This window comes from Thalassophryne amazonica, chromosome 7, assembly GCF_902500255.1.
Source record: "Thalassophryne amazonica chromosome 7, fThaAma1.1, whole genome shotgun sequence".
In the NCBI taxonomy this organism is placed as follows: domain Eukaryota; kingdom Metazoa; phylum Chordata; class Actinopteri; order Batrachoidiformes; family Batrachoididae; genus Thalassophryne; species Thalassophryne amazonica.
This window is the reverse complement of record NC_047109.1, coordinates 74,943,852-74,970,030: the sequence shown is the minus strand read 5'-3', so window position 1 is coordinate 74,970,030 and position 26,179 is coordinate 74,943,852. Positions and strand designations below refer to the sequence as shown.

At 41.9% G+C, this 26,179-nt stretch overlaps 1 protein-coding gene across 2 annotated transcripts in view; it reads left to right on the top strand.

The window, feature by feature from the left end:
• The window catches only part of LOC117514191 (intermediate filament family orphan 1-like), a 53,734-nt gene extending 31,583 nt beyond the window's left edge, over window positions 1–22,151 (top strand). The window contains exons 2-9 of one of the 2 annotated variants that reach the window (XM_034174519.1): window positions 4,269–4,329; window positions 12,543–12,638; window positions 13,614–13,754; window positions 13,845–14,026; window positions 14,115–14,241; window positions 21,024–21,113; window positions 21,291–21,421; window positions 21,520–22,150. In XM_034174519.1, the coding sequence (XP_034030410.1) occupies window positions 4,269–4,329; window positions 12,543–12,638; window positions 13,614–13,754; window positions 13,845–14,026; window positions 14,115–14,241; window positions 21,024–21,113; window positions 21,291–21,421; window positions 21,520–21,616 (925 nt within the window). In that variant the 3' untranslated portion in view covers window positions 21,617–22,150. Of the gene's footprint in view, window positions 1–4,268; window positions 4,330–12,542; window positions 12,639–13,613; window positions 13,755–13,844; window positions 14,027–14,114; window positions 14,242–21,023; window positions 21,114–21,290; window positions 21,422–21,519 lie in introns of both variants that reach the window. The other variant, XM_034174520.1, reaches the window with a different exon arrangement.
• Window positions 22,152–26,179: the final 4,028 nt, after the last annotated feature.

Here is a 26,179-nt window from a genome sequence, read left to right as displayed (position 1 = left end):
TCACACGCTGTGGGTGAGGTGAGGAATACGCATCCAAAGTTCTGTTCTCTGATTGGTTATCGCGACCAGCGTGAACTATAGGATGGCCGTCATACTACAGTGCCCATGATGCATTGCATTTCCTTTTCCGGTGGCCATTTTAAAACATAGATCGACTCTGTCACGTAAAATTGTTTTGTTACAGTAAATTAATTGAGATCCTACCGGTATATTTTTCATTTATAAGTCGCACCGGAGTATAGGTCGCACCCCAGGCCAAAACATGTAAAAAAAGTGCGACTTATAGTCCGGAAAATACGGTAGGTTAACACAGGTTCAACAAATCAACATCTTATTCAGCGTCGTAGTACCGATTAACACCACTTGAGGAAACCAGGTTTTGTCAACCCCGGTTTAAGAGGTTGACCCTGGGTTACATCTGAGTAAGTTAACCCCACTTCGTAGTACAGGCCCCAGGTCTGTCTTCACAAAAACAACGTGCGTGCACACGCATGTTTGCATGCTGTCTGTAGCTCAGTCTCTCCAGCCACAGATGGCATGCAAACGTGCGTAAATAGTTACAGTAGTTGATAAAACGTTCTGGCCGCGATTGTTTCTGTATGAAAACGTTGCTTTTTGCCCCACACATGGACGAGTCACGTTCAGGTCATCAGACCTTTAGTTACTGTTCCGTTCGGATCCCGTCAATGTTCGTGCAAGACGTCGGACTTGGGAGGTTGGACAGAGTTGTATGACAATCAAACGGAATGCTGATGTACGGGAACTACGCAAACGATGAAGAACTGTCAAGACAGAAAAAACGGATTACGGATGAATTGAAGTTGTCGTGGGGATTTGTTCACATTTTTCAACAGTTTGATAATTCTGACGACGCGCCAGCTACAGCAACGAAGCTGGACTACGGCTAAATGACGTCTCCGAAAGTCAACGTAAGTCCAGATTTATTGTTTCATTTTGGCTTTGGTATCCTTCGTTAGTGCCATGTGACCGGGGCTTAACTTCACACGGGAAAATGGTGTACTGTTTTGTTTTCGGCGGCAATCACCGAAGCAGCTGCGAAAATTGCAGTTTTTCAGTTCCCAGTGGAGAAGGGAAGACGAGGCAAATATGAGAGGTCGTGTCGGTAAGTGTTAGCCTACACAGCTAACCAGGGTAGCAGCGTTTTCTCACTTGCAGAACCGCCTCGACATGTTTGAGCTCCGGGTCATAAACAAACCTCAACACATGTCCACCTTCCCACCGTATCATCATTTTTTCTTTGCATTTTCACTTTGTTTGCATGTAATTTGCCCAAAAACTCAGAGAAAGTGCCGTGTTTCTGTCCCCGAAAGTAGAAAAATTCCGTCATATTTTATCCCTTTAGCGCCCACCCTCAAACGAGACTGCACTGCCCAATTGATGCAGCAGATCAATTAAAAAACAAAACAAAGCAAAAAACAAACAAACAAAAACCAAGAACTTTATCTCTGTGTGTCTGCCACCTGCTGGATGGTTTGCGTATAGTGGGTTGATGACAGATTAGGAACATTTATGCTTGTCAGTCAGAGAAAGACAGACCATTTCTGCCTACAATTGCAACAAATCAGAGAGGTAAACCATTATTATCTGTTTGTTTCACTCCATACAATCCAGTGGAAAGTTTTTTTTTTTATTAATTTAGCTATGAAATAAAAAGAGAGTGAGATGGTTGAGTGAGGTGTGCACATCTCTCTCACTATACCTACAACCCGTTGTGTAAAATGTAAAGAAAAACAGTACAATGATTTGCAAATCCTCTTCAACCTATATTCAGTTGAATACACCACAAAGACAAGATATTTAATGTTCAAACTGATAAACTTTATTGTTTTTGTGCAAATATTTGCTCATTTTGAAATGGATGCCTGTAACACATTTCAAAAAAGCTGGGACAGTCGTATGTTTTCCACTGTGTTACATCACCTTTCCTTCTAACAACACTCAATAAGCGTTTGGGAACTGAGGACACTAATTGTTGAAGCTTTGTAGGTGGAATTCGTTCCCATTCTTGGTTGATGTACGACTTCAGTTGTTCAACAGTCCGGGGTCTCCGTTGTTGTATTTTGCGCTTCATAATGCGCCACACATTTTCAATGGGCGACAGGTCTGGACTGCAGGCAGGCCAGTCGAGTACCTGCACTCTTTACTACAAAGCCACGCTGTTGTAACACGTGCAGAATGTGGGTTGGCATTGTCTTGCTGAAATAAGCAGGGACGTTCCTGAAAAAGACGTTGCTTGGATGGCAGCATGTGTTGCTCCAAAACCTGGATGTACCTTTCAGCATTGATGGTGCCATCACAGATGTGTAAGTTGCCCATGCCATGGGCACTAACACATCCCCATACCATCACAGATGCTGGCTTTTTAACTTTGCACTGGTAACAGTCTGGATGGTCTTTTTCCTTTTTTGTCCAGAGGACATGGCGTCCATGGTTTCCAAAAACAATTTGAAATGTGGACTCATCAGAGTTTTAACTTGCACTTGTAGATGTAGCGATAAACTGTGTTAACTGACAATGGTTTTCTGAAGTGTTCCTAAGCCCATGCGGTAAGATCCTTTACACAATGATGTTGGTTTTTAATGCAATGCCGCCTGAGGGATCGAAGGTCACGGGCATTCAATATTGGTTTTCGGCCTTGCCGCTTAAGTCTATAAGGTTCTCCAGATTCTCTGAATTCTCTGATTATATTATGGACTGTAAATGATGAAATCCCTAAATTCCTTGCAATTGAATGTTGAGAAACATTGTTCTTAAACTGTTGGACTATTTTTTCACGCAGTTGTTCATAAAGTGGTGATCCTCACCCCATCTTTGCTTGTGAATGGCTGAGACTTTTGGGGATGCTTCTTTTATACCCAATCATGACTAGGCATGGGCCGGTATGAGATTTGGATGGTATGATAACCGTGGACAAAAATACAGCGGTTTCACGGTATTATATATAGCTTTAAAATGTGCTTTAACAACATTATGGCTATTTGCATATGAAGCGCGCGTGATTCAGGAACACTAATTGACGTGATGTCTACCACTACAAGCACTATACCACTGATAATTTGAGAGAAAATGCCAAAATGATTGTCTCTCTTTTAGACAAGTAGCATCTGCCCTGTAGGAAACATGACTTACTTGCTTAGGGAGAAACGTGGCTGGAATAACGTCTGGAACTCTGGATGCTCAATACTTGGCCCAGCTTCACCAACAAAGTGCTTGGAATAGATGTATTTGTCCTTCTTGACATGTTTGTAGGAGAAATTTGGTTGACCACAAGCATGACTCGAGTCCACCGCTTGTACTTCTCAGTGGTTTCAAAGATGGGGTAACGTTTACTCCTTCCATGTAATCCTTTGTGGGTATCTTGAATCACTCAGAGTCTGACACAGGCCATAGCTATGGTGCTTTGTTGCCGCCCTTTTTGGTTTGAAGAGCTATTCTGCGGATAATAAAATGAAAAAGCCAACTTGGTCCTTTTTAGATGGAGGGAAAAGTTCATTGCAGGCTTCACCTCCTTCAGCCATGATACAGAGCTAGCTAATGTTAGCTGCCTGTTTGTAAACAGAGGCAGAGGTGCACGCCGAGGGAAGGGCGGTAGCGGCTGCCTCCACTCTGCCTGTCAAGAATTCTCATAACCTGCTCATACCGTAGGGACGGTATAACAGAAAATTTTAGTGGTTTTGATACTGTGGCTTTTTCATACCGCGGTATACCGTGAAACCGGTTATCGGCCCATGTCTAATCATGACATTCACAATTAGTGTCCTCAGTTCCCAAATGCTTATTGAGTGTTGTTAGAAGGAAAGGTGATGTAACACAGTGGTAAACATACCACTGTCCCAGCTTTTTTGAAACATGTTGCAGGCATCCATTTCAAAATGAGCAAATATTTGCACAAAAACAATAATGTTTATCAGTTTGAACATTAAATATCTTTGTGGTGTATTCAGTTGAATATAGGTTGAAGAGGATTTACAAATCATTGTATTCTGTTTCTATTTACATTTTAAACAACATCCCAACTTCATTGGAATTGGGGTTGTATGTGTGGATTTGAAGGTACAGGTTGCTGGAAATGAGCTTATATTTGTCAGTTTCTTTCATTTACAAAGTCTGTGTTTGACACATGTACCTATCGGTCTGGTGCACTGTGACATGTCTAGTCATTTTTGTCCCCTCGCAGCCATGTAGTCTATCTTCTCTACACCTGTTTTAACACAGATTTTCTTGTTTGTGTCTCTTTTGTGTCATAGATGGGAGGAGGAGTACACAATGAGGGTGGATCTGCAGCAGAAGATTGCGGAACTCCAAGAGGTAATGTTGTGTGCATGATCTCAGCCCGACAACGCTGCCCGTCTGACAGTGTTTTGCACAAAACACCATGTGAGCTTCCAATGCCATCTGCAGAAATCAGTGCTTGTGAATCAGGGGATTATGTGATGTGTTTTCTTGACATCTATAAACAGAAGAAAGATGGTATGGATTAAATATGAAGTGGATTGTAGCAGTTTAATACAGTGGCCAATAGGGGCCACAACTCTTCCAAATTAAGAAAGCAGTAGCTAATACCAAAAATATATACAGAAAATACTGACAAATACAACACCTGCATCAATTCATCAACACCTAGTTGCATCAAACAATGTCTTGTAAATTTAAATAACATTTGCAAACATTTAGAATACAAACATGACTGACAGCACGTAACAGTTTAATTTTTGATTATGCATTTGCTGAAAATACAGAAACACTTTGCAAAGTTTCACAGCATAACGGAAGTACTAACAACAAAAACACAAGTTTCTTTCTGGAGGACTTTAATTGAATTCTGTTGTTCAGTGCACTGCAAATAAAACAATAAAATGTGAACACATAGCTCACATAAAAGAAAAATCATGATTAAAGTAGATGAACTCACTCAACTGTGCCAAGCAGGTAGAGATGAGGAGTAGAGCACTGCGATGCACTGGTCTGTCACTTAAAGTCCTGTAGTTGGAAACCTCCGTTTGGGTTGTGAGTGCTTACGTTGCGGTGTTACAGCTTCTGTTGTATTGTAAAGCTTTGTCTTTGGGTGTGTTGTGTGAATTTGCAGACATGATATCAAATCAAAATGTTGGATGTGCTGCAGGTTATACTTGTTTGTAAACTCTGTTTGCAAGCCATGTCAAGTCTGGGTTCATGTGCCACATCAACGACACCACGGAATCTTTTTGGGTCTTGAATAGAAACCACCCAGGCAGACAACTGGTCCATTCCCAGATCTCTAAGATAGTCATCTGCCTGCTTCAGCCAGGTGAAGTGTGGGCATCCTCTTGGCTTACTCCTCCAACTATTGGAGTCATCAACACTGAGGCACCTGCGTGCTCGCTCATACACAGAGAAATGTGCCACATGGTCAAAATGTCAAAGCTGACACTCCCTCATAATTCAAGTAATTCTCCTCATCCTCATCTCTCTTAGTAACTGCTCATTTTATACAAAGTCCTTCCAGCAGTAACCAAGGATCTTCCGAAGAGACCAACTACCAAAGACATCCAGTTGTCACCTTAGTCACTGGTTAGAGTCCAAGTCTGGCAACCATCCAGCAAGACAGACAGCACCAGGACCCTAAAGACTTCGACCTTTGTTCTCCTGCAAAGATATTGGCATCACCAAACATGTCTGTTTAGCGACCTCATAACTCCATAAGCTCTTCCCAGGTGCCTCTCGATCTCAAAGGCTGAGGACCTAGAGACATTATGTCATTGCTGAGATAAGTGAAGATCTCTAAAAGTTCAACTCCTTCACCCACACACAGGTACACTTCTGATGGCTGAGTCCAGGAAGTCATTAAATGGCTGAATTTTCATCTTGATCCAGGACAATCCCAAGCCCAGACACTCTGATTCCTCATTCAGCTTCTCAAGTGCTGCAATCAGAGTATCCAGTGATTCCACAAAGACCACAGCATCATCCTCAAAGTCACGGTCAGCAAACCTTTCCTCGCCAACAAAAACACCCAAGTTGCTCATTTCCACAGCCCTACCCAACATCCAAGTTCTACTCTGTTTTCAGATGTTTTATTTGCAGGATGTTTTATTTTAGTCCAACGACCTGTTCTTGACTTGATGCAGGTGTTATTTAATTTTTTTTTTTTTTTTTGCATACGTAAGTGTTTTCTGCATTTGCTGGTGTTGTATTAATTTGGAAGTGTTGTGGTAGCGCTTCACTCGTCCTGACTCATGCAAAGCTGCATTCTCGTAATTCACCGTCTTCAACCATCCAGCTTGTGGCTTCTTTTCATTTAAAAGATATGTAAAACATTCATTTTGAATCAGGTCAAACAGCACTGCTTTTATCTTTACTTCTCTGCTGCTGTCAGATTGGCTGCTATAGTTGTCTCTCACCCAGTGCTGCTTTTTTTTTTACAGTTTTATGGATTTCCTGAGGTTGTGTGGTTGTATGTTGCACGTGCATGCTACCGTATTTGAATGCACGTGTGTCATTGCTGGGAATCTGTACCTGGTCTCATTTAGCTGGCAGTTTCACATCAGCAGGAGACCACATGCAGCAAAACACCACATGATTCTAGAAAAGGTCTGAGCAGAACAGTGCAACATAACAGCACGAGACAATTACAGCGCAGTAAAAGAAATGTAGAGCTCTCCAAAGGAGATTCTTCAGCATCTGTCCATTTATAAGAAACAATGGTGTAGCTTCAGTTAGACGTGCTGGTCTGTCTGCACCTTTGGGAGAGGCTGACAAGCCCGATCCTGGAATGACAGTCATTTCATATTTGTTATTTTCAATGTCCACACATTCTTTTTCTTGATGACCTTTGTTGGCTCAGTGTATTCCAGGAAAGCTGAAGCTGGGACAGGACGTCACTGTGCACTCAACTGTTAATGGGATCATATTAGCTTTTCAGCAAGCTAATACCAGGTGTCATAAAAACAGATGCTTACATTTAGTGCCAAAAAGACCACATAGACACAAGTAATGCATCCTATAAAGCGCTGCATTTTCACATCTCAAAGAAGTGACCTGTTTCTTTTTATAACCCAAAATCAGAAAAAGTTGGGACAGTGTGGAAAATGCAAATAAAAACAATACAAAAGGAAAACCACAGTGATTCTTACATTTACTTGACTTCACTTTCAATGCAGACAGTTGAACCCAAAGTATTTCATGTCTTATGTGGTCAGCATAATGTCATTTGTAAATATACATCCAGGCCTGTAACACATTCCAAAAAAAGTTGGGATGGTGGAAGTTGAGGACTAGTAATGAAAAACAATTAAACAATGATGTTATTTCAAACAAGTGACATCAACAGTGATTGTAATCATGATTTGTTACATAAGCAGCTGAGTCTTTGAGGAGCAAAAATGGGCAGAGGATCTGCAGTTTGTCAAGGAAGGTGTGAGAAAATGATTGAAATGTTTAAAAACAATGTTCCTCAAAGAAAGACTGGAAGGTGTTTGCATAAATTTATCCCCTGCAGTGCATAATATCAACCATCTTCCAAATTCAAGGAACCTGGATGAATTTCAGTGTATCAAGGTGAGAGGATGCCTGAGGAGTAGAGAAGAACTGTGCTGATTCTGATTTTTAAGAGCAAGGGTGATGTGCACAGCTGAAGTAACTATAGAGCCATAAAGTTGATCAGTCACAGCATGACATTACTGGAAGAAGTAGCAGAAGCTAGGCTTAGAAAAGAAGTGAAGATCTGGAAGCAGCAATATGTTGTCATGCCAAGAAAGAGCACTATAGATGCAGTGTTTGCTCTGAGAGCGCTAATGGAGAAGTATAGAGAAGGCCAGAAAGAGTTGCACTGTGTGTTGTGTTGTTTATTTCAAGAATGCTTATGACAGGGTGCCAATAGAAGAGTTGTGTTATTGTATGAGGAAGTCTGGCGTGGCAGAGAAGTATGTGAGGATGGTGCAAGATATGTACAAGGACATTGTGACAGCAGTAAGATGTGCAGTAGGAATGGCAGATGCATGGTGGAGATGGGATTATATCAACATTCAACTCTGAGGCCTTTCTTGTTTGTAGTGGTGATGGACAGGTTGATGGATGACATCAGAGAGGAGTCTCCATGCACTGTAGTGAGAGTAGAGAGCAGGTTGAGAGAAACCTGGAGAGGTTTAGATATACTCCGGGGAATGAATGAATGAATGAGAATGGGAATGAATGTCAGTTAGGTGGCAGGAGTGATTTGTGACACAAGAATATGAGCAAGAGTGAAGGGGAAAGTTTACAGGACTGTAATGACATTAGCTGTATTAGCTTAGAGTTGGTGGTGCTAATCAAAAGACAAGAGGCACAGTTGGAGGTGGCAGAGTTATAGATGCTGCCACCTCCAACCCAGGGAGGTGAGATTAAGATGGTTTGGACATGTGCCAAGGAGGGACCCAGGCTATATAGGGAGAAAGGTGCTGAGGATGGAGCCATCAGGAGGAGAAATGGGAGGCCAAACAGGAGATTTATGGATGTGCTGAGGGAGGATATGCAGGTAGATTGTGTGACAGAGGAAGACGCAGAGGACAGGGCGAGATGGAAACGGCTGATTTGCTTTGGCGATAGCTAACAGGAGTAGCCAAAAGAAGGAGAAAGGGCAAGGGTGCAAGCCTAAGATGAACACTTGTGATCTCCAATCCGTCAGGTGACACTGCATCAAGAACTGTCATTCATTAATAGCTGATATAATAGCTGATATCATGGGTAAGGTAGTACTTTGGGAAACTTTTATCAAGCACTACAATGTAGAGTTACATTAAAAAAGGCCAGTCAAAACTTTACTGTAAAAAAGAAGCCTTGTATTAACCTTGTCCAGAAGTAGCATCACATCCTCTAGGCTCTGAGGCAACAAATCAGTATTCCAGGTCTTTTTGTGGAAGAAATGGATACCCTGAGCACTAGACCAAAGATAAAAAGGACCATCCAGAGTGTTATCTGCAACACGTCTAAAAGCCAGGGTCTGTCAAGGTATTGGGTTATGTCAGTGCCCTTGGCAATGGTAATTTACAGTACTGTGATGGCATAATTAATGCAGAAAAATACACAGAATTTAGACCAACATATGCCACCTTCAGGAAGACATCTTTTCCAGGGACATCTATTCCTGGGAGGTGATGCACCAGTGGTTAAGCGACAGACTTGAGACCAGAGGATCCTTTATTCAAACTCACACCAGAATGGAAAATCACTACAGGCCCTTGGGCAAGGTCCTTAATCCCCCAGTTGTTCCTGGTATGCAGTTGAGTGCCTTGCATTGCAGCACTCTGACGTGTGCGTGTGTGTGTGTGTGTGAATGAGTGAGTGAGACATGATTGTAAAGTGCTTTATGCTTCTGATTGAGATGGAAAAGCACTATATATATATTGTTGCATATTTCAACAAGACAATGCAAAACCACATTCTGCACACCGCAAAGTCATCACTGCAGAAGTTTAGGGTACGGATACTGAACTGGCCTGCCTGCAGTCCTGAACTGTACCTAATAGTGAATATATGGAGAATTTTGAAACAAAAAATGTAACAGTGACAACCCCATATGGTTGCACACCTTAAGATGTGTTTTTAGAATGAATTGAACAATAACACCTGAAACTGTCACAACTGGTGGCAGCTTGACACAGGAATTGGAAGGAGACCGATGCAGACTCTCAGGCATGGTTGGTTTTGATGAATAAAAGGCTTTATCGTGTAACCAGGCAGTATTTTCTGTACACAGGTAGTCAGGTATACAGGCAGAGGTATCAGACTTGGTGCAGGCTGGGTCGTAGTCTATAAATGGGCAAAGTTCATACAAGCGGCGTCGAGGACTAATACAGGTAAAACCGAGGCAGAGTGAAAAACAGGCTGAGTTCAGGGCAATGGTGAGGTGGAGGTTGGAGTACAAAAGCAAGGTCAAAAATACACAAGAGCAAACAGGACAAGAACAAGAGGCAAGAAAGTGAACAGAGTCAACAATCGGGCAGTGAGCTGTGGAACTGTGAGGGTTTTAATGAGGAACAAACTAATCAGGTTGATGTGAAGCAGGTCTGTGGAAGGTTCTGGAAAGAGGTGTGGTTAAGTGAACAAAGAAGAGGAAAGAAAGGCAAGAGAGTGTGTGCAATGTGTGAGCAGTGCAAAGCAAGAGAAGTGAGTGACAGAAAAACTGTGAGAAACATGACTTGCTCAACTAATAAATGTAAACAAAACAAAAGGGGCAAACCTAAGAGCTAACATGACAAGTCAAAAGGGGAAACCAAGAAAACTAATGATTAAAACTAAAACTAGAAGGGAACTGGTACAATAAAAATGGCAAAACAAACTGTTGATTGAACAGAAAACAAAACCGGTGACAACTGAATAATACAATAAATGACAAATGGAACATAATCTGATAAGCAACGTCAAAGAAATAATAACAAAAAACCTGAGACTAGGCATTATACAATAAATGCGATAAACAGAACAAAACTAAGACTAAAGAAACCTAAAGGACCATGACTGAACAAATACAAAAACCAGAATAAATAAATGCAAAACAAAATAAGATAAAGAATGGAACCAGAGACTACATAGTAAGTAAAGCAAAGCAATAAACAGAACCAAACTGAGTTTTATAAGAGAAGGAATAACCATATGAAAACCAAAACCAGAAAACCATAGAGAACATAAAGTCGATACCCAGATCTAAACCCCGAGCCAGGGTCAAGCATGACAGAAACACTTCGCTTGGTACCCTCAGTGCCAAAGCATCTTTTAATTGTCGTCAGAAGAAATGGCAACATTAAAAAGTGCTAAATACTCAGTGCCCTGACTTTTTTTGGAATGTGTTGCAGGCTTTTCATGTAGGAATGGATGTATATTAACAAATGAAAGGAATTTGAAAGGAATTGCCAGACACAAATTTGTGGAGGGGCCTTGCATTGCTCTGAGGAATCACTTTTTTTTTTTTTTTTGGCAATGCTTTTGTATGGTTTTCCATAAAATAAACACTGTATATACCGGATTTTGTCTAACAGATTTTTGCTCACATCGGACAAAACGTCCTGTCCGACTGCAATGTATTTCCATTAACAACCCTTTGCATGTAATGGACAAAGCAGTCTAGACGTGCTCAGGAACAGAGGTATGAAATGAAGTTCAGCACTGACACTCGCTGATTCGAGGAAAGTGGGTACCGTATTTCTGTGATTAAAAGCCTGGCTGTTTATTTTTTTTCAAACCGTGCTCAGACACTAGACCCACAGCCTGATGTGCACCTGCTAAATCAGAGACGCAAAGGCTGTGAGTTGTCACTTTTCAATATTTCATCTCCTGTCATATCTTAAAAGTTTTTGCAGTGCGCATGCTGATTTGGATCAAATACGTTTGGCACAAAAGTCTGCAAATATGACAAACTTCACATCATGAAGTCGGAAAATGACGCTCAAATGACCTGCAATTCATAGAGGAAAATGTCCACCTTACCTGTGATTTGGAGGTACAGTAGATGATTGTGGAAAGAAGAGCTCATTGAGGGACAAATATAGAAAAAGCATTTTCCAGAAAAACTGCATAAAGATGCAATGGAGAACTTTAAAACTGTCACGCACGGCCATGTCAGTGCATGGCCACAGAGTTACAGAGCTGCAGAGAATTTAAGGTACACTCTGCAGTTGACTTAGAAAAAACACATGTAATCTTTTTAATGGACATAATGCCTGTTACTTATTTAACGGGGGCTTTTATTTTTTCAGAGGAATTTTTGACCTGGTGTTGCCGACCGAATGGTCCCCCCTAAAAATTGGCACCGCAGCAGCTCGTCTGAGAGACTGAGTCTGTAACCCAAAGCAATCAAAGGGAATAATGTCATTATTAACCATCAGATGACAAGATTAAACCTCTTAAATCATTCTAAAATCAGTTTTAAGCAGAAAACGAGGTGATGATCGGTGAGTCATTACTGACACTCTGAAATAACATAGGCGCAGCAGCACGTCAGACTCAGATGCGCTGCTGCTGCACTCTGATTGCTTCCCCTGTCTTTTGTTATGAAATATTGCTGAATTTATGTAGAAATCGTTGTACAAAAGCTTCAGATATCTGTTGATGAGCTAGATGATGACTGGAGTGCAGTTTTAACCAAAAACGAGGTGATAATCAGTGAATCGCTGATGACGCTCAGAAATGATGCTGCTGAGCTTAGAAATAACACATGCGCAGTGAAGGCATGATGGACTGATTTTTGAGAGGGACCATTTGGTCGGTGACACCTGTTATTAAATTAGGCAGGTTTCGATTCAGGATTCCCCATAGATCGTTTGGCGCTTCCCGACTAACTAATCCGTTACATACATATAATGGATATAGTCCGTTTTATACATATAACGGATTTCGAGTATAACGGACAAAATTTGCTGGTCCACTTGAATCCATTAAATGCAAGTTTTACTGTACTTAAAGGTTCTGGGGATTTTATTAATTTGTCCTGCTTTCACTGTTTACTGGTGCATACATGATCCTAGTCCCTAGACTGGAAAAGCACCTTATGGCTTTCGTCTTGTCTGCAGGACCTGCAGGAGAGTGAAGGTTGTCAGGACGAGCTGGCACTCAGAGTTCAACAGCTAAAAGCCGAGTTGGTTCTCTTCAAAGGCCTCATGAGCAATGTGAGCACAGAGTCCGTCCAGCACCATCACACATGCTCAATCCTTTGAGACAAATACAAGAACTAGAGGGCGACTCCCTATGCTGCTTATGTGCCGCCATCACAAAATGAAGTTAAAAGTCCTCGTGAACAATGGAAACCAATCACTTAAATTTACATGGGCAAAGTCAGGGAAATAAATATGTTAATATCACTTGGTCCAAATGCATTTGATTAAAAAAAAAGTGTATATTTACCTTGAGTTGACAACTTAGGGGCAGCTTTGAGCTGGAGTCACTCACTGGCGTCATGGCCTGCATATATAAAAAATTGATTGATTGATTGATAAGATCAACAACGTTTCTGTGAAGGCTCTCAGTTGTCCAGGTGGCTTCCATAGTAGAGAAGCTTGAATCTTCGACTGGACTGAGCAGGACATTGTAGTTATGAGAACAGTCCAGTCGAAGATTCAAGCTTCTCTACTACGATCAACAACATTTTGTAACTTACAACAATGTGATGCTTAAATTTTCATCCATGCATGCATGCAGATTTTTGTGACTGTGCATCAGCCTTGCATTCATCTTCTTAAAAATAAATAAACAGGTGGATATGAATTTCTCAGCAAAATGTATGAAAGCATTCAAAATAATACAAACATTGTAGCTTTGCTGCTGTAAATATATATACTAGGACAGCAGTAAAAATAGGTAAACAAACTGGTTGAGTCAGTTTCAACATTGTGCTGGCTTGTTGCAAGTTGACCCATTTGGTGATGGCAGCGCTGCCTCCTTGGTGGTACACAGTTAGTCACGCAGTGAGTCTGTCCTCTAGCTCTTCTAACCATCTCTATGTGCTCATCATATGATTTCTGTTCACATTAACAGAAATCATTTGTGTGTCTGCATCTTTTCGGGTACACTCTGGCATGAAGCTTTTCAAAGACTAGCTTTTATTCACATGGTATTTATCAGAAACATTTGAAATATGTGTGCAGAATTTGTCAGAACTGGACAGCAAGATCCAGGAGAAAGCCATGAAGGTGGACATGGACATCTGTCGCAGGATTGATATCACCGCTCGCCTGTGTGACGTGGCTCAGCAGCGGAACTGTGAGGATGTGATCCAGATGTACCAGGTACTTGACCTAAAAGTGACGGGTTACTGAGCTCCTCTGCAGAGCTGCTTTGTGTTTGAGTCCTCAGTCTGTCCTTGATTGAATCCTCAGGTTCCTAACAACCAGGCTTTAAATCCCCGCCGAAAACAAACCCCTGTGTCTGTTAACGGGAGTGAATGCGACGAGCCAGCCAGCATCTCTGAAAGTGAGGGGGGCATAGCTAAAGAAGAGGAGCACTGCAGCTCTTCGGCTAATCAGATCAACGAGGAGATGCAGCGGATGCTGAATCACCTGTGAGTGGGACGGCTTTGATTTTTGAGGACAAGTATGCTTTCCTTCTGCAGTTACACTAATTATTTTCCATGTGCGTTTATTTTATAGTCGGGAGTGTGAATTTGAAGATGATTGTGACAGCCTGGCATGGGAGGAGACTGAAGAGACGTTGCTTCTTTGGGAGGACTTCCCAGGATGCACCCTGCCTCCTGATCCGACACACCCACCAGGAGAGGTAGACTGTCCCCACATCTTTCATCTATGGGTTTAACAAAGGGACCTGTCACTGGGATTACAGAACACAATATGATTCTGTCCAATCGAACAGCTGATGGGTGAAGGCCTTATAAGTCTGTGCATATAACTCAAAAACATGTGATCTGATTTAGCTGAAAATGTTACACATGTTGTGGTGTCACATTTGGCAGGCTCATTCAGACTGGTGTCTGTTTTCTAGCATGTTTTGAAGGACTGTGATATTTTTGTTTGTATGTTTTCAAATATGTATAGATCGTGAATGTTAAAAACTCCAGATGGACTAATTAACAAGCAAATTATGTTAGTGCATGTGCAGACCTGCAATGGATCTCGTTAAGGACCCCAATGCAGAGGAGGGCAATGAGGAATGGTCTCCTGTAGACCTCAGGCTTGGATCATGAATACAGTAAACAGTTCAAAACTGCCTCAGCTTGTCTTGAGGGGAAAACACAGGAGAATAATCCAAAAGGTAGGCAGAGTTCAAAAACCAGAGTTCTCAGTGGCAGCAGTCATAAAGAGATTATGCAGCAAAACCAGAGATGCTCACACCACAGAGTCTAAAACGGCAAAAGACTGGAGTCCAGAATGGCAGCAAAGGTCTATAACATCTATATAATAAAAGCCAAGTGGCCTCTGTGTACGTACATGTGTGAGTGCGTGTGTGTTCCTTCAATCACGGAGAAACTGGGGAGAGCTGACATTTGCCATTTGGTATGCTTATGTATTTTGGATCAAGAATGAACGCCACCAAAACGGTGCATTTATGGAACTAATATTTTTGGAGAAACTACTGATATGAGGTAAAAAATGGATGTTGATATCACCATTAATCAATCTCTGGTAACCAGGCAACCTCTGAACAAAGGAAATATCTCAGCCTTGCCAGTTATAAAACATGACACCAGTTAAATGTGCCAAATAATCAATACATTATTCACAAAACTTTCTCATTTTAATTTCCTGCACTTTCAGTTAAATTCATAGAAACATTGCATAACTTATTACCACCCTTGATAAATGTCAGCTGCCTATTTTATAAACACTACCCAATCTAGAGCCCATGGATTCCCACGGGTAACGCGTTAGTGGAGTCTAAAACACTGTAACCAGAGCAAGAATAGCAGGCAAATACAGGGGCTGGAACAACAGCAAAATCTGTAATGTGGAGCCAAGAACACTGTAACCAGCAAAATCAGGAGTCTGTGACGACACCTTAAGTCTGTAACGTGGAGTCTCAGACACTGTAACATGGAGGCGACTAGGAGACATTTTATAACTGCGTTTATAAAGGATGAGGAGCAGTTAAACCCAGACATGCAGGGACATGCCAATGCCGAGGTCAACACCCTGGAAGTCAAACTAACAGAGAGAAAAATCCATCACAATAAAAGTGCAACTCATAAAGATCATTAAGTTATATGGAGGGAAAATTACCATAAAAGAATGGAAAGGGAAGTTTGGCGCACCATACTGGAGCTGTTGCCCTCGCAACCCAATCCCAGATAAGTGGTTGAAGATGAGTGAGTGATGAGTGAGAACTCAGAATGACCTATGACATTAGGCAAAAACATAATGCAACTAAAACATGATCTACGACACAGACCCTGTGCTGACTGTAGCCTTGAACATTTCAAAACGTGTTTGGAAACAGTTGTTGATGTAGCGATGCTCCGTATGCAATTGTTGCATAGCAACGGTGCATTAAATGCAAAAACCTGCTACCTGCTGCAAGGCGTGCACTGGCACATGTGTCAGCCATATAAGACGATGCAAAGCCAAAATGATAATCTTATAAGTCAGCAGAAAACTTTTAAATCGGCCCTGATGTGAACAGGAAACAGATGGAGAGAAGCCGGCACTGGAGTTACATCATCATACTCTTGTATTTCAGTCACATTCTGGATTATCTACAGGAAGATGTTAATCACAGCTGAATATCTATCTTTTGGTATGTGGTGACATACTGTCGGAGGGGAATAGGGCACCACAGTCTCATTTGAACCCTGTGTGATATCGCGGGATTTGACCAGTTATGGGGACCTGCACTCCATTGTGCAATATACGAGGTCTGTTAGAAAACTATATGACCTTTTTATTTTTTTTTTAAAACTATATGGATTTGAATCATCTGCACTTGCATCAGCCAAGCTTGAACCTTCGTGCGCATGCGTGAGTTTTTTTCACGACTGTCGGTTGCGTCATTCGCCTGTGGGCAGGCTTTGAGTGAGCGATGGTCCACCCCCCTCGTCGGATTTTCATTGTCAGGGAAATGGCTGAGCGATTAGAGCAGCGCTGAATCAAATTTTTCCAGAAACTGTGAGAGACAGCCAGGTGGATACCATTCGGAAGATTCAGACCGCTTTTGGTGAGGATACTCTCTGCGTCACACAGATTAAGGAGCATTACAACCGGATTAAAGACGGCTCACAGCGGCGGTGGGCGCGCCGCACTCCGAGCGGCCATCAACAGGCTGAAACGACCAGATCATTTCCAAATTGAACGCTGTGTTGATCCGGGACGTCGTCTGACTACCGAAATTGCAGAAGAGGTGTACATCAGCACTTTTACGGCACATTCCACTGTTACAGGAGATTTTGTAATGAAAGACGTGTGGAGGAATTTGCGCGTCAGGACGGAGCCACAATGGCGCACAACAAAAAGCACGTCCGTGTTGGAAGTCTCACAGGACAAGTTGTGACATGCCCAGCTTTTACACAATTTCTCGGATACTCACTCGACTGAAAAGCCACCGAAAGCGGTCTGAATCTTCCGAATGGTTTCCACCTGGCTGTCTCTCACAGTTTCTGGAAAAATTTGATTCAGCGCTGCTCCAATCGCTCAGCCATTTCCCTGACAATGAAAATCCGACGAGGGGGGTGGACCAGTGCTCACTCAAAGCCTGCCCACAGGCGAATGACGCAACCGACAGGCGTGAAAAAAACTCACGCATGCGCACGAAGGTTCAAGCTTGGCTGATGCAAGCGCACATGATTCAAATCCATATAGTTTTTGAAAAAAATAAAAAGGTCGGATAGTTTTCTAACAGACCTCGTATACACAGCATAAGTTCACACAGAAAAATTATGTACTGTTTTGTTTTCGGCTGCAATCACCGAAGCAGTTGCGAAAAGTTTTTTTTTTTTTTTTGGTTCCCAGTGAAGAAGGGAAGATGAGGCAGATAGGAGACATTGTGTGAGTAAGTTTTAGCCTACACAGCTAACCAGAGTAGCTCTGTTCTCTCGCCTGCAAAACCGCCTCGACACATTTGAGCTCCTTGTCATAAACAAACCGCAACACATATCCACTTTCCCACCACATTGTCATCTTTTCTTTGTATTTTCACTTTGTTTTGGTGTAATTTGCCCAAAAACCCATTGAAAATGCTGTGGTTTGTCCCCCGCAAGTAGAGAAATTACATGCTATGCCTCATATTTTACCCATTTAGCGCTGCCCTTAAACTAGACTGTGGTGCCCAATTGTTTTTGTATGTTGGAAATACTTCAGTGATGTACTAAATTCCAGCACATTTGAAAATATCTTTGTTCTTACATGGAAACTTATACTGAGGGCGTTCCTTTGGTTTTTCATGTACAAATACACACTTTCACACCTGCAAATTTTTCAGTACTCCCACAGTCTGATTTATTGGCAACAATTTGGTATGTTGAATGTTGAGATTTTATGTAAAAGTACTGGTGACACCAGTTCTGATGATTGTTTAGCTGCATCTCTACTCGCTCCACCAATATCACTAACTGGGTTGCTATTACAGATTTCTGCAAAAGTTAAGTGACATTTTCAGAATGTTTACGAAACACTAGCGAAATAACAATGTTTCTACTGAGTGATGGAATGCGACTGCTGGGTTTTGTCCTCGTGCAGTAACTGTCATTCCAGCAAGGCTCTCACTAATTCCAATAATCATGTCAACAAAAGAGTAGCCCAATTTAAATTCAATATTGCCATAATGTCATGTCTTATAAGGTTAAACAAGCTCCCTGTCTTGTACTTTGTCCACATGTACTGCACCATGTATTTCAGAATGTCATGTGACTCTTTCTGTATGCTGTGTGACCTATAATAGTGGAAAAAGTGTTTCCATTGCATTTTGCAAAATATGTTTTTTATTCTCCTGAAGAACCACCTCATGTGAGTGTAAAAATGTTTTTGCAATATGAGAGAGTTTCTTCAAAATATACACCTTTCCAATCAGTCTGTTTTCAGTTCACTACTTCAGATTGAGCAATTTGGAGGGTAACGGTAACCCACTTAATGTTCCGCTGTGGCTGTTTCAGGACAGCCACACACCGAGACAAACACTTTGTCCATGCATATTGCTGTGCAGCACAATTGCTTCTTGGATATGTATGTAAACATTTGTTCTCATTTATAGGCTTTGCACAGCCTGATTTCCCTTCAAACAGAAAAGATGTCTGTGTTGGTGAAACTTAAGCTGATGAGAGCAGAACAGCAGCTGTGTTTTAACAGGACTGTAAATTCACTATCTTATTGGATGATCAGTGCACATGTTACTGCCTTACAGTGCATCCAGAAAGTATTCACAGTACTTCACATTTTCTACATTTTGTTACGTTACAGCCTTATTCAAAAATAGAGTAAATTCTTTTTTTTTTTCCCCCTCAAACATCTACTTACAACACCCCATAATGACAACATGAAAAAAGTTTTTAATTTTTGCAAATTTATTAAAAATTAAAAGCTAAGAAATCACATCTTTGCAGCACCTCTCAAGCTTCATCTGGTTGATAGAGAGCGTTGGTGCACAGCCATTTTCAGATCTCTCCAGAGATGTTCAATCAAATGCAGGTCTGGGCTCTGGCTGGACCACTCAAGGACATTCACAGAGTTGTCCTGAAGCCACTGCTTTGATATCTTGGCTGTGTGCTTAGCATCATTGTCCTGCTGTACTTTGCTGCATTAATCTCTCCTTCAATCCTGACTAGTCTCCCAGTTCCTGCTGCTGAAAAATCGCCACAGCATGATGCTGTCGCCACCATGCTTCACCATGCTTGGTTTCCTCCAACCATGACAGATGGTATTCACGCCAACAAGTTCAATCTTTCTCACATCAGACCAGAGAATTTTGTTTCTCATGGTCTGAGAGTCCTTCAGGAGCTTTTTTGGAAAACTCCAGGTGGGCTGCCTTGTGTCTTTTACTAATGAGTGGCTTCTGCAGAGATTGTTGTCCTTCTGGAAGGTTCTGTTCTTTCCACAGAGGAATGCTGGAACTCTAACAAAGTGACCATTGGGTTCTTGGTCACCTCCCTGACTAAGGCCCTTCTCCCCCGATTGCGTAGTTTAGACGGGTGCCCAACTCTAGGAAAAGTCATGATGGATTCGAACTCCTTACATTTACGGATGATGGAGGCCACTGTGCTCATTGGGACCTTCAAAGCAGCAGAAATGTTTCTGTACCATTTGTTGTGAAAGTGTAGGAACACGGACCCACAACAGGGGGCGCAAATGAACGGACAATGGAGGAAGTCAAATAGCACTTTTACTGTTGTGAAATAAGCACAACAAACACAACCGATTACAATAATAGACAATAAAGTCGAATCACAAAGGTGTCATGTGGGCAGGCTCGAAGATAAAAGACGTCTGTCCAAAGCAGAACCGGAACCACACGATTTCCTCCGCCACCGAACCCCGGGAATACTGGAGCCGCCAAGTCCCGAACTCCCAGGTGGCCACTGCCTCCGCTTGTCGGATCTGGTACTGCTGGCGAGGAACAGAAACAGTCAGATGTGGGTGCGCCTGCACCCAGCAACACGTATGGTGGAAAAACCACCTCCACCTCTCGTCAGGAAAACACTGTTAGTGCAGGAATGTGAGTACTTATCCAAGAGAGTCCAATACAGTCTCCTGCTGTTCTACTCACTATCTGCGTGAAGGCAAAAAAGTATTTATGGTCAAAAGACAACATGATTGGCTAGATACGTTACCTCCTCGGTAGAGCGATATCTCGGCAAAGAAGTGGAGATGACGTCTTGCTGATATACTGCTGCGGATCAGATGATTGGTAACAGCTGTCGTAGGTGACAGCTGTCACCCCGGCTGCTCCTGTGAGGTGGCAGCGCCCTCTGGTGCCTGGAGCCCGCACTCCAGGCAGGGTGCCCTCTGGTGGTGGTGGGCCAGCAGTACCTCCTCTTCAGCGGCCCACACAACACCATTCCCCAGATTTGTGCCTTGAGACAATCCTATCTTGGAGGTCTACAGACAATTCCTTTAGCTTCATGCTTGGTTTGTGCTCTGACATGAACTGTCAACTGTGGGACCTTATATGTAGACAGGTGTGTGCCTTTCCAAATCATGTCCAGTCAACTGAATATAGCCCAGGTGGACTCTGATTAAGCTGTAGAAACATCTCAAAGATGATCAGTGGAAACAGGGTACCCCAGAGCTCATTGAGCTTCACAGCAAAGGCTGTGAATTATGTACATGTGATTTCTTAGTTTTATTTTTTTTTTTTTAGATTGCAAAAATCTAAAAAAAAATTTAAAAAAAGAAGCTTTTTTAACACATTGTCATTATGGAGTATTGTGGATAGAATTTTTGAAGAAAAAAAAAGAATTTCATCTGTTTTGGAATAAGGCTATAACATAACCAAATGTGGAAAAAGTGAAGTACTGTGAATACTTTCTGCATGCACCGTACGTCACATTCATTCCAAAACGCATATGGACCAGAAATGACAATAAAATGAAAACCTCACTCTCTCTTGCTTTCTGTGCACAGGAGGACTGTCTGGAAAAAGTGATTAACGACACTGAGTGTCTGTTTAAATCCAGAGAGAAGGAATACCAAGAGACAATCGACCAGATTGAGGTTTAATTGCATTTTACTGTGTTAAATAATTTCCTTGTTGATGGGCTATCTGATAGTTTTCTTACTTTTATTAACGCTCTGTTACCCATTTGTGTGTCTCTATGCAAAACCCACAGTTTTTGTTGTGTGCATGCGTGTGCATGCCTTTAAGGTTTCTGACTTTTATATTTTCTCCAGTTGGAGCTGGCTACAGCGAAGAGCGACATGAACCGGCACCTGCACGAGTACATGGAAATGTGCTCCATGAAAAGAGGCCTGGACGTACAGATGGAGACGTGCAGGAGACTCATCACACAGAGCGGAGACAGGTGCATGAGCTTCTTTTTATTTTATTTTTTCATAATGAGACAAAAGAACTGTAATTTTATGGTGTTTTCACTTGTTAATCTTCTTCTGGATTTCACAGTAACACTGCCGTTCCTGCTGCTGCCGAGGACGGACACCAGAAAGAGAACGACAGAACGCCCTCTCCACCTTCTTCCTCCAGCATGGGCCGATCTTGACAGTCCCTCACTGCTGCAGTGACAGAGGCTGTAATCATGTGACCTTCACTGCATTCACCTACAGTACCACACCACCGCAATACACACCTGTAACCGTGGCACCGCCATGTTTCTGTGATCCGTGACTGATTTGTAGAGCTTTTTTGTTTTTGTGCTTTTCTCCCATCTGATTGAAGCTGATGTTTTGCTGAGGAAACTTTGAGCTGTGAAACTATGAGCCGAACGATTATCATTGTTCTTCCATGCAGACGTCACTGCCCTAATGCCAGGAAAAATCTTATTATAGTCAGGTTTAGCCATCTTTAATGTAGTTTTGAATGTTAGTTGTTGCAATAGTTAAAGCTACAGTGTGTAGAATTTAGCGTCGTCTCATGGTGAGATTGCGTAGTACATTATGCCGTCACCAGTCACGATTTTGATTCCCATCATATTTTCGTTTCTTTGATGATGGGGTTTCATGCTCCTTTGCCTTCTCTTGTGATACACAATATGTATGATCTTCCGTTTTACAACAATGGGGGTTCTCAAAATCATTAGCCTGCACTTGTAAAAAGTAGACTGTGCATAGTGGCGCAGCCACTGATTCTTCTTCTTTTTCTTCAGTCTTCCAACCATGTTGTAAAATGCAAAAGCAGGATATGTCCCTTTGGGCTACTGCTTTACAACATGGTGGCTTCCATGAGAGGCTCCGCTCCCGTGTACAGCTCAATCCAACCTCATTAAAAACATACAGGTTAGTTGCAGGTAATTACATATTGTATAAGGGCTGAGTGGATCCTTGTCATTTGATTGGTGGCTGGTATGTCATGTAACATGTATCATTGGTACCATTTACCGTTGTGTTTAATTGACCATGCACTAGTTCTTTTTAGCTTGCAGTTTTGGCGCTATATGAAATGCGCTATTGCACGCCCCGACCACCACGCATGCTCACACTACCGGGGGGTGGTGTTTAGCTAAATACGAGGGTAGGCTGAAAAGTTCTAAGGCTCACTATAATGCAGTTAATGCATTACTCCTTCATGGGGAGCCTTAGAACTTTTCAGCCTACCCTCGTATAGTAGAGTTTGTTTTGCTGGTGGACGACGACTTGAAGGAGCTTGTTGACGCTGCCAGTTCTTCTAACACACATACACACACACACACACACACACACAAAAGCCAAAAAAACAAAACAAATCCACCACGCTGTAAGCCATCTGTAGGCATGAAGCGCTGTTAAGATGAAGTTAGTTTGAAAAGCTAGACAAATTTCTGACGCAATTTTCTGGTCAAATGAGGAAAGCAGACAGCAGCCTGTACACAAAGTCAGTGCACGGCATCACGGATTATAATTTTGGATTCCTATTTAAAGTTCATAGGGTTAGGGTTAGGGTTAGACTGTTAAGCACCAGTGAGGAGCACCAACATTTAAGTCCGTTTTCTGTTGTTTATAAATGAATAAAACATCAAATGATAAGGATCTATTTTCGCCGTTATATAAAACAAATAATGAATGTTTTCCATTTTTTCAATGGAACAAATATTTAATTTGGTGAAAGCTGGAACATACCATTCAACAAGGCTCGTTGAATGATATGTTCCAGCTTTCACCTCATGAAATATTCGTACCATTGAACTCATAAACATTCATTATTTGTATACTAATGTACTTATAAATAAATCTTACACACTGTAGCTTTAAAAGTTCAAGCTTTGTGAATGAGGCTCAGGAAGCGGAGATGATTGTGGCGTTATGCGTTAAAACACTTCTAAACTTCAAACTGCTGTTGTGTGTGATTCCTTTTATCAGTGCCGTGATGCCGCTGCAGCTTCACATAGCCAAAACTGTAACCGTCTCTCTCATACAGGCAGATTGATGTCACTGTGCCTTCAGTTTTCCTCTGTGGTGTCAACCTCTAATAGGCAGGGCTTCCATCAAAATTCCTTCATGGTTCAGTTCTGGCTAAATGCAGGAACATTGCTGATAAAAGGGAGCAAAGATGAAGCTTTTCGAGGGAGCTGATATCTGTTGGAGGTGTTCACGTTGTATTTGCTGCAGAGGGCACAGTCACACGGCTGAAAGTGAAAACCCATGATCACTGTGGGATTTGCAGCAGCGATGCTCTTTCCTTAGTGATCATGTCATGTTCCTTCAAGGAGCTGTGGATCAACTCTGCTCAAAATACAGCTGGCAATAAGATGACCGCAGCAACACAGCCCCGTGCTCGTATTCACAGTCCCAGTATTTACATCCTACTAGTAAACAAACAAACACAGGAGGCAGGATGAGTTGAGCTTGAGTGTTGTTTTAACACTGTAAAATATGGAAGCAAAGCAGACTGTAGTGGAAGAGTTTTTGTTTGTGGTGATGAGAAAACAGCAACATGTAATCAGGCAAATAAAGGACAGTCTGTAAAAAGGGCAGGTAGGGAAAAAGGATTAATATGCAAAGAGGACAGGTTGGTGCCTTAGTAGAAGTGAAATATACTGATGTAAAGGTTTGTAACATTTTTCACACAAACTTTAAGTTTAACTGGGTGGAGCCTATTCTTTTAGTTAATGGTACTTATTAATTTTACTTTAATACTGTGACATAATGAATATTTATGCAGTATATTGTCAGCTTAGGTTCTCAAAATGCTGTACAGTGATTTTCTTCCAGGTGTGAAAACTCATGAAAACAAAAGAAAAAAAAAGAAAAAGAAAAAAAAAAACCTGAATTGTGAGCCGCAGTGTGCGGAAAATGTGAGACAAACAACACAAGAATTAAAGTTTAGTGATGTGCTCCTACTGTTGTCCTGTACAAAGCTTGATCACTGTTTTTAAGAAAACCTGCATTTCACAGAAAAATATTAAATATAAGCAAAATGTAATGTGCATGTTTATTGTCAGAATCCCCCACAGTAATCACTGGCAGGTTTCAGGGTGCACGTGCACCTATTATTTTCTTGAAAATTTGACTTCAGTCCACCTTGTGAAACATTTCAGAACAGATAGAAGCTGGCCCAAATATGGCGTATGGCCGCAAATTAACAGCCCTGATTCAGACATGCAGATTGATGTCGGAGATTTAATGGATCTGTCACACCATGACGATTTAGCCAGCATATGCCGACTTGTGAAAAATGTGCAAATACACTATCTACTTCATATACGTTATGCAGCTGTCACACCTTGACGATTTAGCCTGCGTATGCCGACCATATTAAAAATGGTATCATATGCTGGCATGCATTTAGCCTGCGTATGCTGACAGTCCCGTTTCCACTGAATGGTTCAGGTCAGTGGTGCACGGTCGCGTGTGGGTCAGAACGGTTAAATTTGGCTTGGTTGGCATTTCTACTGCCAGCAAAACCCTTTTGCTTGGCAGGTGGAACACTTAAATATTGATGAACACGTCATCCAGCACACGTATGCTGTCATGCGGCATCTCCACTCCACACGGAGGCAAAACGGAGTAATTTAACATCGTTTTATTTTATTTTTGTCTTAGTGGATCATGGGATTTATTTTCATTGCTTGCAGAATGCTAATGAGTCGACTGATGTCTGTGGTAAATGCTGCCGTGAATGAATGAAGCGCTGTGACTCTTAAAACTTTTAAGCGCCGGTTGTGGCCTGATCGATCAGACTGCGACACCAGCATCCTCAGGCAGAGAAACGCACCTGGAGCAGAAAACCACCGATGGACTTTCTTTAAAACACTACATTTCCAGCCACGACAAGGAACTAAACTATTTTCAGATGTCGTTTTCCAAAATCAGGACGCTTTATGTATTAAGTTAAATTTTCGTCAGACTGTGATGATGACTCCAACTGAAACAAACAGGTATGGTAAGGTACTCCGTGTGTGATTGGTTTTAATATTTGTAACAGTCTGAACTGTTCACATGAGGACTGCAGCTTTCAGGTGTTCACCCAATCAATAGATGTATTTCGACTTATGAGAAACGTTTGCCACAACGTTATCCTTGTCCTGGCTGAAGAAACGTAACATTTTAAAAGAAATCCCCCCCTGTTTTGTGTGTTTCTCAGCCCGAACCAGAGAACACTGATGCTTTATTCCACAAGAAGACAATTAACTTATTTTAAAAGATGAGTCACAGTGCCTCATTCATTCACGTTAGCGTTTACCACAGACATCAGTCGATTCTTCAGCATTCTGCACGTGATCAAAATAAATCTCATCAACCAGCAAGACAAAAATAAAACAATTTTAAAAAAATGTTAAATTACACTGATTGGCCACTGTGTGGCGGGGCGAGGCCACGTGACAGCCTACACGTGCTTGATGATGTGCTCGTTAATATTCACATGCCCTGCCAGCCAAACAAAAGGGTTCTGCCGGTGGTGGAAACACAAATCAAGCCAGCGTTAACTGTTCCGACCCGCACCATACCGTGTAGTACCGACCCGAACCACTCTGTGGAAACGGAGCTGTCAGCATACGCTGGCTAAATTGTCAAGGTGTGACAGGGCCCTGTGGAAGAACCAGTTGTGAATATTGGTGATTTAATTCCCATTTGTTTACTCAGTTGTACTTGAGCAACACAAAGCTGTAGATTAGAAGGAAGCACCTGTG